General features: G+C 46.6%; 1 protein-coding gene across 2 annotated transcripts in view; it reads right to left on the bottom strand.

Moving 5' to 3' along the window:
* The window catches only part of F11R (F11 receptor), a 28,954-nt gene extending 10,393 nt beyond the window's left edge, over nucleotides 1-18,561 (bottom strand). The window contains exons 1-4 of one of the 2 annotated variants that reach the window (XM_033174628.1): nucleotides 18,412-18,561; nucleotides 5,152-5,211; nucleotides 3,048-3,155; nucleotides 1,127-1,270 (exon numbers count right to left, since the gene is read on the bottom strand). In XM_033174628.1, the coding sequence (XP_033030519.1) occupies nucleotides 1,127-1,270; nucleotides 3,048-3,155; nucleotides 5,152-5,211; nucleotides 18,412-18,466 (367 nt within the window). In that variant the 5' untranslated portion in view covers nucleotides 18,467-18,561. The remainder of the gene's footprint in view (nucleotides 1-1,126; nucleotides 1,271-3,047; nucleotides 3,156-5,151; nucleotides 5,212-18,411) is intronic. The other variant, XM_033174629.1, reaches the window with a different exon arrangement.
* Nucleotides 18,562-19,470: the final 909 nt, after the last annotated feature.

The following is a 19,470-nucleotide window of genomic DNA, read 5'->3' as shown; positions in this document are numbered from 1 at the left end:
AGCATCTGCTTTATCCCCAAGAAGCTCATAAGTTCAATCCCCAGCACCTCCGGGTACAGCTGGGAGAGACTCCTGCCTGAAACCCCAGAGAGTTGCTGCCAGTCAGTGTAGACAATACTGAGTTGGATGGAGCAAAAGTATATGGCAGTTTCCTATGTACCTACCACATGATCAAAGCTTGTGCACCACTGTATGGGAAGCCCGACTCTGAAGGGAAAAAAAACCACCCACTCTTTCTTTTGCCTTTGAGGAAACATCCCATCAAAATCTTGTTAGGGCAAAAGCTAGCCTCCTTATTATTCTCCGTGTTCTCTAGTTAGATCTGGGTGAGGAATACACACCGAGAAACCTCCTCAATATTGCACCAATAATATTGTCATCATTGCTGCCATCTTCTAACTAAGGTCAGTTTCGCACCATAAATTAAAAGCACAGTTATACCACTTTGGACAGTCATGGCTTCCCCCAAAGAATTCTGGGAGGTGGAGTTTATTAAGGGCGCCAAGAGTTGTTAGGATGCCCCACTATCCCGCTTACAGAGCTCCAGTTTCCCAGAGTTCCCAGGGAAGAGGAACTGATTGACGTATCTTGGCAGGAATGCTCTTCCACGGAACAGGGGCAGCCCTGCTCCATGGAGTAGGATTCTGAGATCTTAGGAACTTGCAGGAGAGATTCTCCTGCAGACCACAGCAATCTTCCTGGGAGCATTAAGGGGCAAGGTGGTTTCTCAAGTAAGCTGGTCATGAGATGCATGTGGCCTTTTACTGTATGTTAGTACATATTGCTTGGCCTGGTAACAAATGGGCAGCCTGTGCAAATCCTGCAAGCTGTTCTATGCTGATGGTTGTTTCTCCCCCAACAAGCAACTAAGCCACCACATTCTGTGCCCACTGCAGCCTCTCAATCAACCCCAAGGGCAGCCCAGCACTGAGAGTATTGCAGTAATCCAGCTGTGAGGCTACCAATTGCTGTGGTCGAGGTATTAAAATAATTAATTCCTCATTAACTGGCTGCTTGACACAAGAGCGCTGAGAGACCTTTGGACCAAGCTGGTTGGGCCATTGAGCTTCTGGAAGCCATTGGTCAGGGCCATGAGGGATCCTGGACATAAAATGACATTTCGTACCTTGAACAATGAGCCGCACAGAGGAATGCCGATAGTCCTCCGGAGTGACGACCACCTCGCAGATGTACAGGCCCGTGTCTTTCCGAGTCACCGATTTGAAAAAGAGTTCATTGGGATAGTACAGGACGCGATCTTTGTAGGGGTCTGCGGGGGGAAAAGAAGGCCCTCAGAGCATGAGAAAACACCTGGGAATAAGCTCTTCCAGGGAATACTTGAGCACAAATGGTGATATTTTCACCTCAACGCTGGTTGAATTGCCAGACTGCAGAGCCTAATTCTGTCTAGTAGGGGCCCTGAACAAGGCTGTTTTCTCCAAACCAGGCCCCATTCACCTAACAACTTAACACGGGGACTCCCGGAAGTGAATTTAGTCCATATTGGTTTTTTAAAATGGGCCTAGTAGACCCAATCTCACCATGCTATGGTGCATCATGCATGTTTATAACATTTCCCTAATTTCACCCCCCATAATTCAATAATAATATTAATAACAATATCCCACCCACCTGGCTGAGTTTCCCCAGCCACTCGGGGAGGCTTACAGTACATATAAACTGGATAAGTTCTTTCTCTCCTTGAAGTCTGATGGGAAGGCATTCCACAGGGGAAAGAGGAATTTTTTATTCGCTTTATTGATTTTGACATGTGAGATACAGTACAGCAATTTTAATAAAAATCTGAGATGTAGTTAATCTTTTAAAGAAACATTTGTAGTGACCTGTTGTGGAACAACCCCATTGAAGTAGGTAGCAGCTGTTACCCAGACCTTATTGCTGGTTACAAAGGGGCCCCCATAAGAAGAGTTTGGATTTGATATCCCGCTTTTCACTACCCGAAGGAGTCTCAAAGCGGCTAACATTCTCCTTTCCCTTCCTCCCCCACAACAAACACTCTGTGAGGTGAGTGGGGCTGAGAGACTTCAGAGGAGTGTGACTCGCCCAAGGTCACCCAGCAGCTGCATGTGGAGGAGTGGAGACACGAACCCAGTTCCCCAGATTACGAGTCTACCACTCTTAACCACTACACCACACTGGCTCTCAAGCTTCAGGGTCAAAGCTCAGATCAAGCTTCAGGGCCACAAAATGTAGGCCCGCCACTGCCCACACCCAATGCTAGGTGTGGGGCAGATAAAGACATTGCTGCAAAGGAACCATTGGGAGGCTTAAAATTGGCTTCTGGTTGTTCCTTGGCAAGAGGGGTGTCCATCTGATAACATTTAAGTCATTAAGGCCCTTTTCCATGTGGTACCAGCACAGGGAGGGTGTCAACACAAGAACGTGCCTTTTCCGTGGTGGCTCCCTGGTTGTGGAATGGCTCGCCTACCTTTTATTTGTGCATGAATGAGTTTTGATTTTATTGATTGCATTTACTGTAATTGGCTAGTATTTTTATTGTGTCTAAGTCACTTTGAGTCATTTCCTTGAGTAAAGCGAAATAGTAGTAGTAGTAGTAGTAGTAGTAGTAGTAGAATCTGGCATCAAATACAAGCCCTGCTGAAATTTGGGCAGTGTAGGAAGATCTTGAAAGGTCCTAGGAAAACTAGCCAAGAAGGCCAAATCCAGCTCTGGAAGGGAGACTGTTAGGCAGCTAGTACGCCAACAGCATCCCTACTCTGCCTTAGAGGCTCAGTTTCTGGTACTACAGACACTGGAAACGAGGAGACAGCAGGACAGACAACCTAGCAAGGCAGATGGATGTTCAACAGGGAAGAGGGACAACATCCACCCCTCCTTGAATCAAGGAACCTGGGTGTACACCTCTCCTGACCCAACTGGTTTCTCCCTGTGGCCTAAGACTCATCCAGGTAGGACCCATATGGCAGAGAATAAGAATAAAGGATTCCAGCTAGGACCCCAAAAGCCCCCTTTTGGAATTAACTCATCTTCCGAAACACGAACACACACACAGTTAAACTACCCACCTGTGAAGTGACCGTCAAAATAGAACAGTGTTGTGGAGCCACCCCCCTGGAATTTCCACTCCACACGCCTTGGGGAGCCCTGGTATGCCTTGCAAGGCAGTCGTGCTTCTAAAGAAATGTTAAATGGGAAGAAGAGCATGGGTAAGAGGGAAGGCAGAAGAGCATCACATTGGGACACATGTATTACCAGGAGAGTCTGGCACAAGTTCCTAGAGAAGAAGCATCATCATCCGAGCTCCAGGAAGTTGCCCGGGACCTGGGTTGTGGGCACCGAAACAGAATGCCCTTTAAACAGGCCCAGGGACACTGCACAAAAACCCCAAGAAACAACTGGCTATAATTTTGGCCAAAAAGGGTTTTCTCATGTACTGCAATGGTTAGAAGAATGCTTCTTCCAAAAATGTGCTCTGTCTGTCTGTCTGTCTCTCTGTTCCCCCCCCCCTCCAAGGACATTCTTTAGACTGAGTATTCTATTTACAGGGTACTTTTGAGATGCAGATTCACTAAATCAATGGCTTTGTATCTGTGGCTCCAGATTAAGTAGATGAGGATAACTATTAGGGACAAACTGTCATTTGAGGAATGGAAATTTTGTTAAATCTGAATCCAGCATGGGCTGTGTTTTGTATCACCATGTGCATTAATGCTTACTGGAAGGCTCATCTGAATTAGTTTTCAACTTTTCATTTTTTTATCCGTACGTTTTGAAACACAAGGGAGATAGATACCCAAGTGAAATCTGCATACGTAAAATCATATAGTAAAAACATGGCTAAAAATAGACATCAATTAGCCACTGTGGAAAGATAGCAGTTGGCATGGAATTGGCCTGGTAGGCAGTGCTAATGTTGATTGCCTCCCCTAATTAGACACATACCTAATTACTGATGCTCATTTTATTATCTTTACCTTAAGGGCATGTTATCCTTTTCTGCACCACACCCCCCCCAACACGTATATCCCATCCTGTCAAAATATCAGTATCTATTTCTTAAATAAAAAATAAAAAAACACATCAGGGAGAAGTCAAACTGCTTTTGCCTGTTTTTTGCTGCAACACTTCAGGATTTTAGAAGCAGCTTGTAAAGCATGGAATGGTGAGGGGGAGGGGGGACAATGAATGAAGATAAGTGTTAATTACACGCTTCACGAATAAACGAGCACACATGATTTTGCAAAGGGGTGGGGGTTGCCATTAAGTCCAGGCTCTAAAATTATCCAGCTGACAAAATGAATCGGAGAAGGTGTGGGAGAGAGAGATGCAAAAGAGGAACACAACATTTTTAAGCATTAGGAATTGGGAAGAAGGGGCCGGAGCTCAGAGGCAGAACATCTGCCTTGCATGCAGAAAGTCCCGGGGTTCAATCCCCATGCAAGGCTGTGAATGTCCTATTGCCCCAAACCACTGGAGAGCCACTAGATGGGCCAAGGGTCTGACACAATACAAGGAAGGATGGGCTGGGCACTTCCCCTGCCTGATTCAGTATAAAGCAGTTTCCTGTAGGGAGCGGGAAAAGGATTGTGGGCAAGGAAATCCTGCTGTGGGGTCGAAGCAAACAGGTGTGTTGTTGTGGAAGCGGTGATCTGAGTTGTGAAGATGCTCCTTGCCATATTTGAATGTTGGGGGAACAGGGGGAGTGGGGGCACCTTGCGCCACCCTGGGCCTTGCAACACAGCCGACTGAAGCCACCTCCTTCTACCAGGACGACTGAAAAGCTCTTGCAGAGGGGGAGAAGAGCTGAAGGCAGGAACCGGGGCCTGAGCAGTTCAGCAGAACTTTGGCAAGTGAGACAGGACATGGGTGGCATCTGGTCTCCGCTTCAGGCAGCAAAATGTATTGGGCTGGCACCCGACACAGGACAGCCTTCCCAAGCCTAGCAACCATCAGATGTTTCGGATTCCAACCCCTCGGCCTACACAGCCATTTTGTAGCAAACTCCCATCAGCCCTAGCTGGCAGCCATAATCCCAGCTGGGATGATGCCGGGGCTGATGGGAGTTGTAGTCTAACACATCTGGAGAAGGAAAGCTGCTGCGGGGTCCGACCAAAAGAGCACAGAAACCCTTCATTGCAAGAGAAGGCAACCATCGTTTTCAGGACTTACCGCTGTTCTCGGGAACTTGAACGAGCGTCTCCTGGCTCGACTGGCCTGATATCAAGGACCCTGTAGCAAAGAGGAAATTTCAAAGTTATTAAGGCCCCGTCTGCGCTATCCATTCAAAGCAGTATTGTGCCACTTTAAACCTTCATGGCTTCCACCAATTATTCCCCAGAGCTGTAGTTTGTTAAGGCGCTGGCAGGTGTTCAGATACCCCTCTTCCCTTCTCAGAGCTACAGCTCCCAGAGTTGCCTGCAAAGAGGGACTGACTGTTAAATTGCTCTGCAAACTGTAGCTCTGTGAGGGCAACAGGGGGTTTCCTAACAACTCTCAGCACCCTGAACAAACTACAGTTCCCAGGATTGTTTGGTGGGATGCCAAGTGGCATGATATTGCTCTCAATGTACTAAGAGAGGATTTCCCCTCAGTATTTGAAGACAACAGCAAGCAGCTTAAAGACTAAGTCAGCCTTCCCCCAACTTGGCACCTCCCAGATGCTTTCGAACTACAACACCCACCACCGCTGACCAGTGGTCATGCTGGCAGGGGCTGATGGGAGCTGAAGTTCATCATCATTTGATGGGGAACGATGGATTGAACCTCCTCGGTCTGATCTACCCAGGCTCTCGCGGTCAGTTGGCGTACATAAATTGCACAAACTTCCCTTCACTGCCCCCTCAAAAGCATGCAGACATTTCCTAAACAGGTGGGTAGCCGTGTTGGTCTGCCATAGTCGAAACAAAATAGAAAATTCTTTCCAGTAGCACCTTAGAGACCAACTGAGTTTGTTCTTGGTATGAGCTTTCGTGTGCATGCACACTTCTTCTTTATTTCCTAAACAAAATAGGTTGGGAGGGGGGAAGAAGAAAGCCTTAGGAAGACATTAGGAAGAACTTTCGGAGGGTAAGAGCTGTCTGTTAGTGGAACAGACAAGCTTCTAAGGTGGTGGACTCTCCTTTGCTGGAGGTTTTTAAGCAGAGGTTGGATGGCCATCTGTCGGGGATTCTTGAGCTGCGATTCCTGCATTGCAGGGAGCAGGACTAGATGACCCGGGGCGGGGGGGGGGGGAGAGGTCCTTTCTGACTCTACGGCTTCACAACTTCCTTGCATACACACAAGACAGTCGCCAGCCTTACTCGGGCAGAGAAAAATTTACTTTCAGCTACAGGAAGAATAGAGCAGTAAATACTATGACTCAGGGTTTAGTACCGCGCAACATGAGCTTGGCACAGGTGGGCGGAATCTGAAGTGGGAAGGAAAGGAGAGAGAAAAGGCGAAACCTGACGCAAACGCGTGTTTGATGAAGGAGTGTTCAATGAAAACAGAAACAGTCCCCGTATGACCAGGTAACCCTGGGGATGAGTCTCTGGATCCTGTGTGATGCTGGGAAGATTGCTGGGACGTGGGCACACCCCTCCCCCTGCCCTGCTACAGGTACATTTATTCCTATTAGGGCAGCTTTCACCAAGCTGGCACAACCCCCCTTCACACAGTGCACTGTTAAACTATGGAACTCCCTGCCACAGGAGGCAGTGATGGCCACCAACCTGGGTGGGTTTAAAATTCACAGAGGAGAAGGCTACTACCTATGATGGCAGGAAACGTTTCTGAATGTCTGTCGCTGGAAGCCATAGGGCGGGAGAGGGCTCTTGTGCTTGGATTCTGCTCTGAGGTTTCCCCACAATGGGCATCTGGTTGGCCGCTGTGAGAACAGGATGCTGGAGGAAAAGGACCACTGGCTGACCCAGCAGCCTCTGCTTTTATGTAGTGCATAAAAGCCACATATTGTAGACGTCAAAGGCCAACGGTCATCTAGGTTCAACCTCTCTAATTGACAGGGTCCTCCAACAAACCAGCTCTCTCACTCTGCACTCTCTGCTCAAAAGCACTGCAGAGCCTTCACACTGGTTCACGTAAGTGGCCTTCTCTCAAACATGAATATGCAAGATACTGGTCGCTTCCAGAAAATGGGGGAGGGGGGACTTTAGAAACAGCAATAATTTGCCAAAAGGAAGGAGAGGCTCCCACACAAAGGGCCATGGATGGGGCAGAAAGAGGAGTCAGGAGGAGGTTAACTGGTCTTCAACCCACCTGGTGGAATTTCTGGCTTTGCTAGTTTCAGTTCAAACCCCCCCCCCCGCACCCATTACCCATTACTCACTTCCGTGTCAGAAGAAACCGACTCAAACCACTGGCTCTGCAGAATGACCTCATTTCCATCCTCGGCTGTTTTTATCAGGTAATTTAGCTGGCAGGCAGTAATTCCCAGGCCAATTGCACCCATGCCCCACCCCTGGCCCATGAAAGTGCTCAGTTCTAGGTAAACATTTTTGTTTTAACAGTGGAAGTTTTTTTGGGGGGGAGGGAGAGAGAGATGCAACAGTGTTTGGATTTTTCAAATACTGTAAGAGAATAGATAACACGGGGAAAAAATAAAAGCAGCAAAACACACAACGAAAGCCAAATTTTGTGATTTGGTGGGGAAAGAGTGTTTTACAGGATTTACAGAAGCAGTCTTGGTTTCTGATTTGATCCCAGAATGTCCTGCTTTTCCTATCTTCACCGGAAAAATGTTGGGGGGTATGGAGTTATGCGACCGCTGAGCCAAGGAAGAGAAGTAACTATACCTTTAGAAGATATCTGAAGGCAGCCCTGTATAGGGAAGTTTTTCAATGTTTAATGTTTTATTTTGTGTGTGTGTGTGTAGCTGCCTAGAGTGGCTGGGACAACCCAGTTAGATGGATGGGGCATAAATAATTAAATCATTACTATGGGATAGGACATCCTTATTTTCATCGGAGGAATGCTGGAGGGTTTCTTACGCACCTAATAAATTAAATCCCACCAAACGGCATTAGAAACGTTCTTGGTCTTTCTTACCCTTAGAAACACATCAACACTCCTAGTTTTTAAAATATTTTGCTCTGTTGCATTGCACCCATGATGTATCCTGCTCAGGATTTCTGTTGGGGTTTTTTTTTTTTTGGCAGGTCTGTGTGTGTGTGTGTGTGTGTGTGTGTGTAAATTTAATAATGTTACAAGAATTGGCTGGCAGAACTGCCTTGCATTTGTTTTATGGGGGGGGGGGGCTGTACATCTTTTAGAAACAGATGCACAGCTCATTCAGGATAACATGAGCAAAAGGTCCTTTGGTGTTAAGGCAAGCAAGTGGCACACAATGGAGACCCTGTTCTCCAAAACCAAACATTCTTAACAGAATAAAGAAGTCAGTGGACAACCAGTGAATCTCTGTTGCCATTTGAAGGGCACACACATTCACAGCCTTGTAACTCTGCCTGATGCTTTAGTTCTAAAAGCGGGAGGGGGATAGAGGGGGGTGGGTGGGTGGGCTTCTGGCAAAGCAAGGTCCAAAAAAAGCAATCTGTTCCATAGATAAAATTATCTCAGTAATTCCACAAATGCAAACACTCATTTCCAGGGGAGAATCTGCAGGCAGGAGCCTGTAACCCCTTTGCCCATTGAGGGGTCCCAAACAAAGTGGAGAGAAGGTAGACTGCATCATTTTAAGGAAACCACACGCTGGTGGTCACTGGGGATTCCCGCAAAGAATGCGATGCAGCGCTTTCTCGTGACTCAGCACCCCACAAGAAGCCACGCCTGAACTGCCCAGGGATTCAGAGGGTGCCAATTTCAGTTTTGAAACTGGTGGTCCCACCAAGATTCCAGAAACAAGAAGTCTGAAGCTGGGCCATGTTACTCTAAATCCACCCATCCCTATCAGAAATTGTTTCCCTTGCTTCAAATGTCACTGCCCTGTTGAGGTTGGCCCAGGATCTGGGAGGCCAGGGTTCAATTCCCTACTCAGGCATGAAGCTCACTGGGTGACCTTTCGGCAGCCGCTATCTCTCAGCCGAACCTGCCAGGAGAAAATGGTTTGTGAGAGGACCCTTTTGGTCCCTGGAGGAAAGGTGGAATGCTGATGTGATAGGGAAGCAAGTTTAAAACCATGTGGATGAATGTCAAGTCAGTTGCAGTACATAAACAACTCTGCGTCCATCTAAGCCGCAAAACTCAGACGACTTTTGGAAGTGATCTGTGGCACTAGTCCTGGACCTTAAGCCCTAGAAGGGGATTTTAATGATACAGCAGCCATTTCCCCGCAGCTGCTTAACTTTGGACCTGGCCACTGTGGAGGAAGAGGCAGAAAAGAGCTACCTATTAACTCACAAGATTGTGAAACAGGAGCCTCTGGAAGCCAGGGCTGTCACTCAGTAAATCACAATCCACTTCTACGTTTGCTGCTGCTTTTCTGCAAGGGAAGGGCACCCACAGCTGCCTGCTGCAAACTTGCAGAGATTAAATTGAGAGACAACTGCAAGGATTATACCACCTAAGCTGAAATCCTGCAGTCAAATATTTGAATATGGTCTGCAGCTTTCTCCTTTCATCTATCTAGGGTTAAGGGAAAGTGAGGAATTTGGGGGGAGGCACAAGTTCAGTAGTAAAGAGAACTTGCTTTGTTCCAGATACTGTCATCAGCATCTCCAGCTAAAAAGGTCTCTGGTAAAAAGTCCAGCAAAGCAACCTTGGAAGAGCTGCCGTGTTATTAGAGACAGTGACCTGGTTCACAGGTAATGCCAAGCCAAATTATGGCTTAACATGAACAAGCAAGCGTGCGGGATCCCAGAAAAAAGTTTGCAGCTGCTTTGCTCTTCATCTCATAGCAGAAGAGTAGCCCATCTGTTGACAACATTGAAGCTGGGCTACTCTATTTTAGAGCCTTTGGATCTGCTTAAAATGGAGCAGCCGAGTCACCATACCTCCAGAGTCACCCTGAGAAAAAAAACTGAACTACGGAACTCCCTGTCACAAAGAAATAGCTGTGGCGAAAGAACTGAGACATTTCCAAAGAGGGATGAGACATCAAATAGAAAACTATGTCAGTAACTGGGGATTATATCAACTCATGGGATGGGAGTACATTTTTGGCCTACAGCTCCTCTGACGGTTGGGGCTGATGGGAGCTGCGATTTAAAGTATCTGGAGCTCATTATTCGAAATTCGCCAGGGGCCAGGATGGTGCCTAACGTCTCCACCATCTGGAGGTGGATCCTTGGATCTTGCCTGTTTTCACATACTAACAACACATCCTGCAGAATCCCATCCATGACATTTTATTTGCACAGTCATAACGAATTTCAGGAACCAGAAAGCCCTATTGAAAAATACGACTTTTGAGCCGTTTGGTCCCAAAACGGCAACTAGACATTCCGTTTTGGAGGCTATAGCCCTGGTTTAAGGAGCCATTTGACACCTAGCTTATACAGTATATCTGAGTTTTTAACATTGCTGAAGGGTGTCAGGTGGATAAAGGCAGAATTAAGGCCTTGTCAGCCATCTTGAAGCAGCATTTCCCCCAAAGAGGCAAGGTATAACTATTTTAGAATGAAAAAAAGTCATTGAAACAAAATAGGTGTTCTCTTTGTACTTAGCTAATAGGAAATATAGACCACATCATTTAGTGTACATTTGTGGCTTTCAGCAGGTGGCCAGCTGGAATCTGGATGGTAATCCCTATGGCAGGGCTTTGATTTACCTCAGGAATGAGGACCAGCACGGTCAGGAATGATGGTAGCTGGAAGACCCCCAGCAAGACCCCCATAGGTTCCCCATTAACCATCTCTGCTACCCTACAAACCCTTCCTTTACTGAGCTGAATATTTTTAAATTAGCCAGGACCAAAGCAGCGGAAAAAATGAGGCAATCCCTGTGCCCTGACAGGACTTCTTGGAGTACTCATTTAAGCCTTCAAAACCAGTTTCCCCAGAGTTTAAAACTCCTTCCGACAGTGAATTTTATAGAGTTGCACCCTCATGCTTTCATGGCATTAGAAGCACTGAGAGTCACCGAGGTTTGGAAAAGGGTTTATTCTGCCTTTCATAGTCAATTAAAGTACTGGTACTTGTGATTTTGGGTCATAGCATGAAACTCCCAGCCTGGGTTTTAAAGCTGAGTCACAGTAAGTTTCATTGCTTTGCTCTATGCCCTGGGCAATAAAAGGCAAGGGGAATGTCTGCAGCTTCTGGGGTAGGGCAGATCTGCTTTGGATGCAGACGGTTCCGGGTTCAATTATCATTATACACATTTTTGTGCATGTGCGGCACCCCCAGAACGTAATCGCCCCCCCCCAGATGCGATCGTAAGGTACTCAACACCCATTAAAAGCACCAGGAAACAGCACAAACAACTCTGAATCCAAATGGGAAGGAAGGATCCCTAAAGGGAGGGGGAGAACATAAACAATGTTAACTCAGTTGGAAGGTCCCTTGGCTACTAAGGCCAGATCCAGTGGAAGATCAGTCAGCTAGCTAGCCCTTAAACAAATTTGAAGTGGGGGGGGGGGAATACACCTGAGGCTATTTAGTTAGGGGGGAAATGGAGACAATAGAAGACCTTCTGTGGAGATATTTTTCTTCCTTAAGGCACATCAACACCATACTTTTAAAGCACATAGCCCCTGCCCCCCCAGCAAGAATCTTGGGAACTGTAGTTTTTAAAATCACAGCTGTGTGAGAAGTAAGCTACAGCTCTCAGGATTCTTAAGAAGAAGCAATGTACTTTAAACATACTTTGTGGATGTGCCCGCAGAATGAGCTGCAATTCCCAGAGTGGGTTAACAATTAATCCCTCCTCCAAGGGAACACTGGGAAATGTAGCGCGGGGGGGGGGAACAACCCTCAGCAAACTTAACAAACTACATTTCTTAGGGTTCTTTCTGTTTAAAGTGACATGATACTGTTCTAGAAATGTATAGTGCAGGATGCTGTATTGCAGCGATGTCCACGGTCAACCACAATCGACAGGTAGATCTCCTGTATGTCTCTGGTAGATCGCGTGTCATCGTGGTTGATCGTGGGCAAGTAATGTCCCTGCCTCCTGCAAAGTATTAGGAATGCGGAAGTAATGCTTGCTGTAGTGCTGTGTGTGATAGGGATCGTTGCTGTTTGTGGTGAGTGTCTTTTCTCATTATTCCTCCACACACACACACACACACAAAAAGCTCAACAACTCTGGGCGATCCTCCCTGAGAAACACACACTCCTCCTCCCTCCAATGACAATGGGTAGATCACTGCCAGTTATTTTATACTGGGAGTAGATCACAGTCTCTTGGGAGCTGGACATGCCTGCTGTATTGGATAGGTGAGGTGGGCTGTCTTAAGATGATGGTCCAACCCTGGCAAGACCAGCTCAAATATTTGATCAGTGATCCAGCCCACAAGAATACAGGGAGGGAGGGAGAGAGAGCGAGAGATCCTTCTGTGTAAAAAACAACCAAACTACCCTCCCCAGACACAACTGCAACAGCGGAGCTTGGTAGATAATTAATCCATGGCGTTAATCAGTCCAACCCAGGCTATTTGTTTATTTAAAATATATCCAACCTCTTGGACCAGCAAGGAAGAAGAGGAGAAAGGCTGAGAGAGTCATGACCCGGGAAATGCAACTCCTCTATGAGGAAAGGTTGCAGTATTTGGGACTTTTTAGTTTAGAGAAAAGGAGAGTTAGAAGTGACGTTTATAAAATTCTCACAACATTGAGAAATTGAAGAAATGTTTTTTCTCTCTCTGTGAACATCCAATAAAGCTGAATGTTGGAAGATTCAGGACGGGATAACGTAATTCTATGAAACTCACTTCCGCAGGAGGCAGTGATGGCCGCCAACCTGGATGGATTTGGAAGAGGATTGCACAAATTCATGGAAAGGGGAGGAAAGGGCTATCAATAGCTACTAGACACAATGGCCAGGGCTCTGCCTCCATGGGTGGAGCCAAGTAATACTTCTGAGTCCCAGTTGCTGGAAACGGCATGACGGAATATTTGCTCTTGTGCTTGGGCCCTGTTTGTGGGACAAATAGGTCCCACTGAAACATCTGGTTGACCACTGTGAGAACAGGATGTTGGCTAGATGGGCCACTGGCCTCATCCAGCAACCTCTTCCTATATGATGTTCTAAATGCAACTCCACACTCTGTCCCCAAACAGGGCCACAAAAATAATCTTGGGCACCAATTCTTCTCCATTCTCCAAGATGCAGAAAACCACTAGATATGGCAGAAATTCAACTATAAACAGAGCAAATGCCCTACATCAGCCTTTGTCTACCCTGGGGCCCTCCAGATGTTTTATTAGACTACATCACCCACCGAACCCTGCCAGCAACAACTGCTTTGGACCACCTCCTAAGGGGAGGGGGAGGCTGATGGGAATTGTAGTCCAAAAGGGCACCAGGCTAGCGCAGGTTGACCCCCTGTAGTTTTGCATTCATCTTACACAACCCCAGGAAACTGTCATGCTTCCTGACTAAAGAATGATTGAGCCATACTGCGGAAACACCTAAAACACTCTTCCGAGTCATATATTAAAAAGACTTTTAAGAAAAAGACTCACTTCCTCTGTAAAGGACAGAAGGGATCTATCCCAACATGAGCCTCTGGAAATAATAGCCTAGTCTCCCAAACAGGTTTTCATTCCTTCTGAAGAATCCTTTGCACATCAGCAACGGAGAGGGCCACACCTCCAAGGACAGGAAGGGATATTGAGAAGACAGCCGCAGGAGCGAGTGAAAAGCGGGGTGGGAAAATGGCCTCTGTGAACTGGCTGACCTCATAGGGTTGCCGTAAGGCTTACTGAGGTCATGTATACCTGGCCATTTTTACCTACCACAGGCACATTGCGTTTCTCTTTCAATGCATGAATCATCAGACTGCTTTGTTTTATATTTTAACATTCATTGAGGGGGGCTGGACTAGATGACTCTTTGGATCCCCTCAAACTCTACAATTCTGTGATTATTTACTTGTTTTTTTCTATCCCAAAGGAGCTGAAGGTGGTGGCATACATGGCTTTTCCTCCTCCTCATTTTACTGTCACAACAACCCTGTGAGGTAGGGTTTGGCTGAGCAGCAGGGAATGGGCCCAAGTCACCCTGTGAGCTTCATGGTTGAGTGGGGATTAGAACCCTGGTCTCCCAGATCCTGGTCCAAACACTACACTACGCCACACTGTCTCTCGCAGATTAACATCGCACCTAATAGTCAGGTGCTTGGAGCAAAACAAAAGATGGAGGGGCTTCCTTGCCATTTTTTGAGCTTCCTGGAAGTAAGGGGTGCCAAAGCCTGCTCTAGAGTTTGGGGTCAGGCTCTGGGAGGAGGCTGAGAATGGCATCAGGCTCCAGTGACCCATCCCCGCTGCCAGGCAGAGTATGGTACCCCAAGGTCTTTAGAAAACGTCCCGAAAAATAATATCAATTACTTGTTTCTCTCTCAAGGGGCTGCCTTTAAGGTCTACAGTACTCAGAATCACCAGCAAGCCCAAAATGCAGCTGTTGACGCAAACTGGTGTAAAGGACACATTCTGCCCGTCTGGGAGCCAGTGTGGTGTAGTGGTTAAGAGCTTGTTGTTCAGTAGACCCGTAATCTGGGGAACCGGGTTCGCGTCTCCGCTCCTCCACATGCAGCTGCTGGGTGACCTTGGGCTAGTCGCACTTCTTTGACATCTCTCACCCCCACTCACCTCACAGAGTGTTTGTTGTGGGGGAGGAAGGGAAAGGAGAATGTTAGCCGCTTTGAGACTCCTTTGGGTAGTGATAAAGCGGGATATCAAATCCAAACTCTTCTTCTTCTTCTAAAACAACTCCACTGGCTTCTAGTAGTTCTGGACAAGTGTTGAAGTTGTTTCTTAAGAGCCCACATTCCTTGCTCCACATTTTCCTGGCCTTCCGAGCTCAAGAGGTTGACCATCCGAGAACAGACCTATGCGCTTCTGGCAATCACCCTGTTTATGGAATGACATTCCCCAGCCTGCGGCCTACTCTGGAGGCCAGCAAAAGACTCTTTCAGTTGCCACATCTTTTTATACTTTCCCAAGACCTTAAACTTTATCACAAGCAACTGTTGGTTGCAAAACCATTTTATTGCTGTTATATTTTTACCTTTCTTATGATGCCGCTTGTGTGTTCCTTTTTAATAAAAGATCATTGTAGGATTTCTGATTATCTTAAACTACTCCGAAAGTTTTTAATTGATTCCCTGGCTGCAACCCCAGATTGAGGATTATATGTTTCTTTTACTTATTTATTTTTATTTTACAAAGTTTGTATACTGCCTGATTGTTTTAAAAAAAAAACACCCCAAAGCAGGTTTCAAAAATAATCAATCAATAAAACTATTTGTAAAATCAAATAAAACACTCAAAAGGTTAAAATCAGCGATGAACTAAAAACATATCAGGATTCTGGGTAGGCATGTTTGCAGCAGGCGCAGGAAGGCCCCTACCTGATGTCAATAGGCAGGGAGTTCCAAAGTGTGGGTGGTGCTGCGGTAAAAGATTGATTTCTTAGAAAAGGTATTATGTAGCACCTGTAACAGCGCCAGTTCTGCAGACTGAAGGAATCGCATGAGCATATATGGGGCAACCTCACAGCTAAATCAGCCCCAAGTTGTTAAGGACTTTGTTTACCAATAGCAACACCTTGCAGCTAGATCCAAAAAGCAGCATTCAATAAATAATTCTCAATTCCCACACCTCATCTCTTCCAGATTTAAGAGAGCCCTCTGCTTTCGCCTTTCCAGCATCTCCCCAACCAGAATATACAGAAACTTTACCAGCATCCCCCTGATTGCTTCTAAAACTGATCTTTGCTCTCTTTCTCTCTCTCTCTCTTTTTTTGGTCAATAACTATGCCACACATACACACACCTGCTGCAAAAGCACTCAGGAGCCTCTGAGCCAACAGATAACAGGCATCAAGTCCTCAGAACAGATCACGCCTTTATTAAAAGCTTTTAAAGCCCAGTGCAAGATGGACTTGTTTGGGTAGCTTGAAATGAATAGACCAGGGCATGGGGCACCCTGCCAGCTCACCGCTCATTAAATCCCGGGGTGTGGTTTAAAAGAACACAGAAACGTGATTCTGCTTGCCTTTACACCTCCTCCTGACAATCATTTTGTCAAGAAGGAACAGAGTATAAAATTCAGGGCTGTATACATACTAAGCAACAGCCAAGACAGACCTGTTGTATCTGCAATTCCAGCCTGCGAAGGAAATTAGCAATAGACAGCTTGGAAAGAAAACAGTACATTTTGGTGCCAACACCACACACCAGGAACCCTAGGCCTAGCTAAAGAAGTAGGAATAGCAAAGTAATCTATTCCTCCAAACTTCTCCCAAGGCCAACTGATGCCCTTCGAGAATTAAAGATATTTGTACGTGTACCAGCACAGAGGAGAACGAAAGGAACAGAGAGTCTAACTTTCAAACTGTTGTAAGAAAACAATGATTCAACAAGGAAATAAATTCTCTCCCACTGGAAGCACAGCAGGGCAACCACCATTTTAAGGCTTCAGCAACCAAGAGAGAAAAACCGAAACACCTTTGGAAGTTTACAATTGAAGTTCTACGAACTCACATGCCATCACTATCTAAACACGAACTCAGCTCTATGTAAACTAACCGTCCATTTATCTGAAGACAAAAAATAAACGGGCAATTGTGTGAGTAATTTAGCTGAATATTAAAAAGGTACAGTTTCTATAGACCCAAAAAACAAAAAAACTTTCAGAACAAAAGATAAAGGACCACTGAAAGGCAGAAACCCAGGAAGAGATACAACAAAGAGTCTAGAGCTTTAAAAAAAAAAAAAAAATTGGCCATTTTATTACAGTGTAGAAGTTTGTGTGGACTTGGGAGCACTTTATCAGATGCCTAGAGCATGACCCTCTGTTATTAGGACACAGGTTGAAGGACAAAAGCAGTCAAAGGTTCGCCTTATGTTTACTCAGGATTGCTATGTTGGGATGATCAGCTACTGCTGCCCTAAAGGGTCCTTTTGCCTGCATTCAAGCACTCTCTGAATTGTCACAAACTGTGTTTTGATATTCCACAGCTATATATATCCAACATGTATTTTACATCCGTACATCTGAGGATCACACATCATGCACTGAGGTGAACTGTGGTCCCCAAAAGCTAAGGACTGTAACAAAAGGTGTGACTCTTTAAGGTGCCACAAATCTCTTGGGGCAGACCCACAACATCATACATTTAAAGCATGTAAAGTTAAAGGTCTACAGCTTCCGGGTCATGTGGCCAGCACGACAAAGCCGATTCTGGCGAACCAGAGCAGCGCACGGAAACGCCGTTTACCTTCCCGCCAGAGCGGTACCTATTTATCTACTTGCACTTTGACGTGCTTTCGAACTGCTAGGTGGGCAGGAGCAGGGACCGAGCAATGGAAGCTCACTTCGTGGATTCGAACTGCTGACCTTCTGATCAGCAAGCCCTAGGCTCAGTGGTTTAGACCACAGCGCCACCCGCATCATACACTTAAAGCACATGGTATCCCCCAAATAATTCTAGGATCTATAGTTTCCATCTCCTGGAACCACAGTCTCCAGCACCCTGAACGAACTGCAGTTCTCAAGGTCCTTTGCTTGCACTGTTACAAACTCACACACCTATCCCTCTGGAGAACATAACGGAAAGGAACGTCACACTGTGTATTCAACAAAACTACACAGGCTTCTTTCCCACCTACAAAAGGGGATCAACACAAATGCTTTAAATGCAATTTCCCTGTCTCAGGCTGCAAACTGAGGTGTCCATACTTTGTTGAGAGAGCATCCCTCCACTCCTGTTTTAACTGTGGATCTTACTCCTGAGTAAATAGTCAGAGAAGATGGCTGGCACAACCTGCAATGAACCATGGTGGGAGAAAATAAGCACTTCTGGGAAAGGTGGGGTGTTGGCTTGAGCCAGGGAGGGCTTGGCAGGAACTCTGCTTGCTTTCTCTTTCCAAGGTCTGCCCAAACTGTTACACAACCCACAGGGAAAGAAGTGTACTCGCTGGGTTTTTTGCCAGGAGGAGGAAGGGGGGAGAGAGAATTAACATTTAAGAAATTTCATCCATACAACCAAAGAGGTCACCAGCAGAAATTGGCTGGGAGTGGAGAAAGAGGGAAATGGTCAGGATAAGGACTAGAAAACTACATTTAAAAAAAAAATTTTTTTTTGCCAGTTTCCGGGGTCCGGTTTCTGCCTGAAATTCCCAAGAGCCGCTGCCAGTCAGTGTAGACAATATGGAGCGAGATGGATCCCAAGGTCTGGCTGCAAGTATAAGGCCGCTTCCTCTGGTCCTGAGCCCCACCTGGGAAGCTGCCCCAAATCTCCTTCCAGCCCCACTCACCTGGGAAGTTCCTTCCAGCCCCCCAGCCCCTCCTGCACCCACTTCCTTTGCCTACTCACACAGCCCGGCGCAGAAGCAGCCCCACCAAAGCCAGCCCATCGCCGCCACCGCCATTGCTTCCTCCGCCGCGCAACCGACTGAGCAAGGCCGGAGCGCAGCGGCGCCCAGGTGAGCAGGAACCCCTCTCGGATTGGCTGAGCGGGACGCCAGTCCCCGCCCCGCCCGCACAGGTGAGGCGCTCCGCAAGGAAAGGCGCGCCCTAGGGGGGGCGGGGAAAAGACTCGCCCCGCCCTCCTGGCCTCCTCCTTGGAGTTATCCGGGGCGGGGGGTGGGGAGAGAGATCTTCTCCGCGGCCACCCCAGCATCGTCAACCAGGACTTTCCCGCCCTGCAAGGTAGCAAAGGAAATGCAGAATCCAACCCCCACCCCACCTCACCAGCTTTGGGGCAGGTCCACACCACGCCTGCAAAGTGCATCCAAACGCGCATTTGGAGCGTATGACTTCCTGCGAGCTGTAGATTGTCATGGGTGCTGGGAATTGTAGTTTAGTGAAGGGGAAGCTACAGTTCCCAGGATTATTTGGGAAACCTGGGGGGCGGGGTTAAATGTGCAAAGGTGAGACAACTCTTGTTTTGTTTCCTTATTAAGCTGATGTGCACGAGGGTTTCAAAAATCCAGGCGCCCTGATCCTTCCCCAACCAGGAGCAAAAAGTAAATTATGAAAATATTTTCACCTAGCCCCAGAGTTTAGGATATTGCTCCAAGTGTGCGTGTGCATTCATATTCAAGTACAGTATATTCCAAAAGCTTGCTTTCATAGGTGTAGCCAGGATTGGGGGGGGGGGGTGCAGGACACCCACCTGTCACCATGTCTGGCTCTGTCTAGAAGATTTCTAACGACATTTTCAACAACAATTGTCAACAACAATGTAGATTTGTATTTTAATCTGTTTTCAGTTTAGTGGTGATTTTAATTTTTTGAAAGTTTTAAATGGTTGCTTATAGCTGTTTCTACTAATAATTTTTATTGCTTTATTCTTTTTGTAAAGCAGTTTGATGTTTTGTTTGTTACAATCAATAATAATAATAATAATAATATTTATTATTTGTACCCCGCC

The sequence above is a fragment of the Lacerta agilis genome, chromosome 17, assembly GCF_009819535.1.
Source record: "Lacerta agilis isolate rLacAgi1 chromosome 17, rLacAgi1.pri, whole genome shotgun sequence".
In the NCBI taxonomy this organism is placed as follows: Eukaryota; Metazoa; Chordata; class Lepidosauria; order Squamata; family Lacertidae; genus Lacerta; species Lacerta agilis.
The sequence above is the reverse complement of the archived record's forward strand: the minus strand, read 5'-3'. Positions and strand labels throughout refer to the sequence as shown.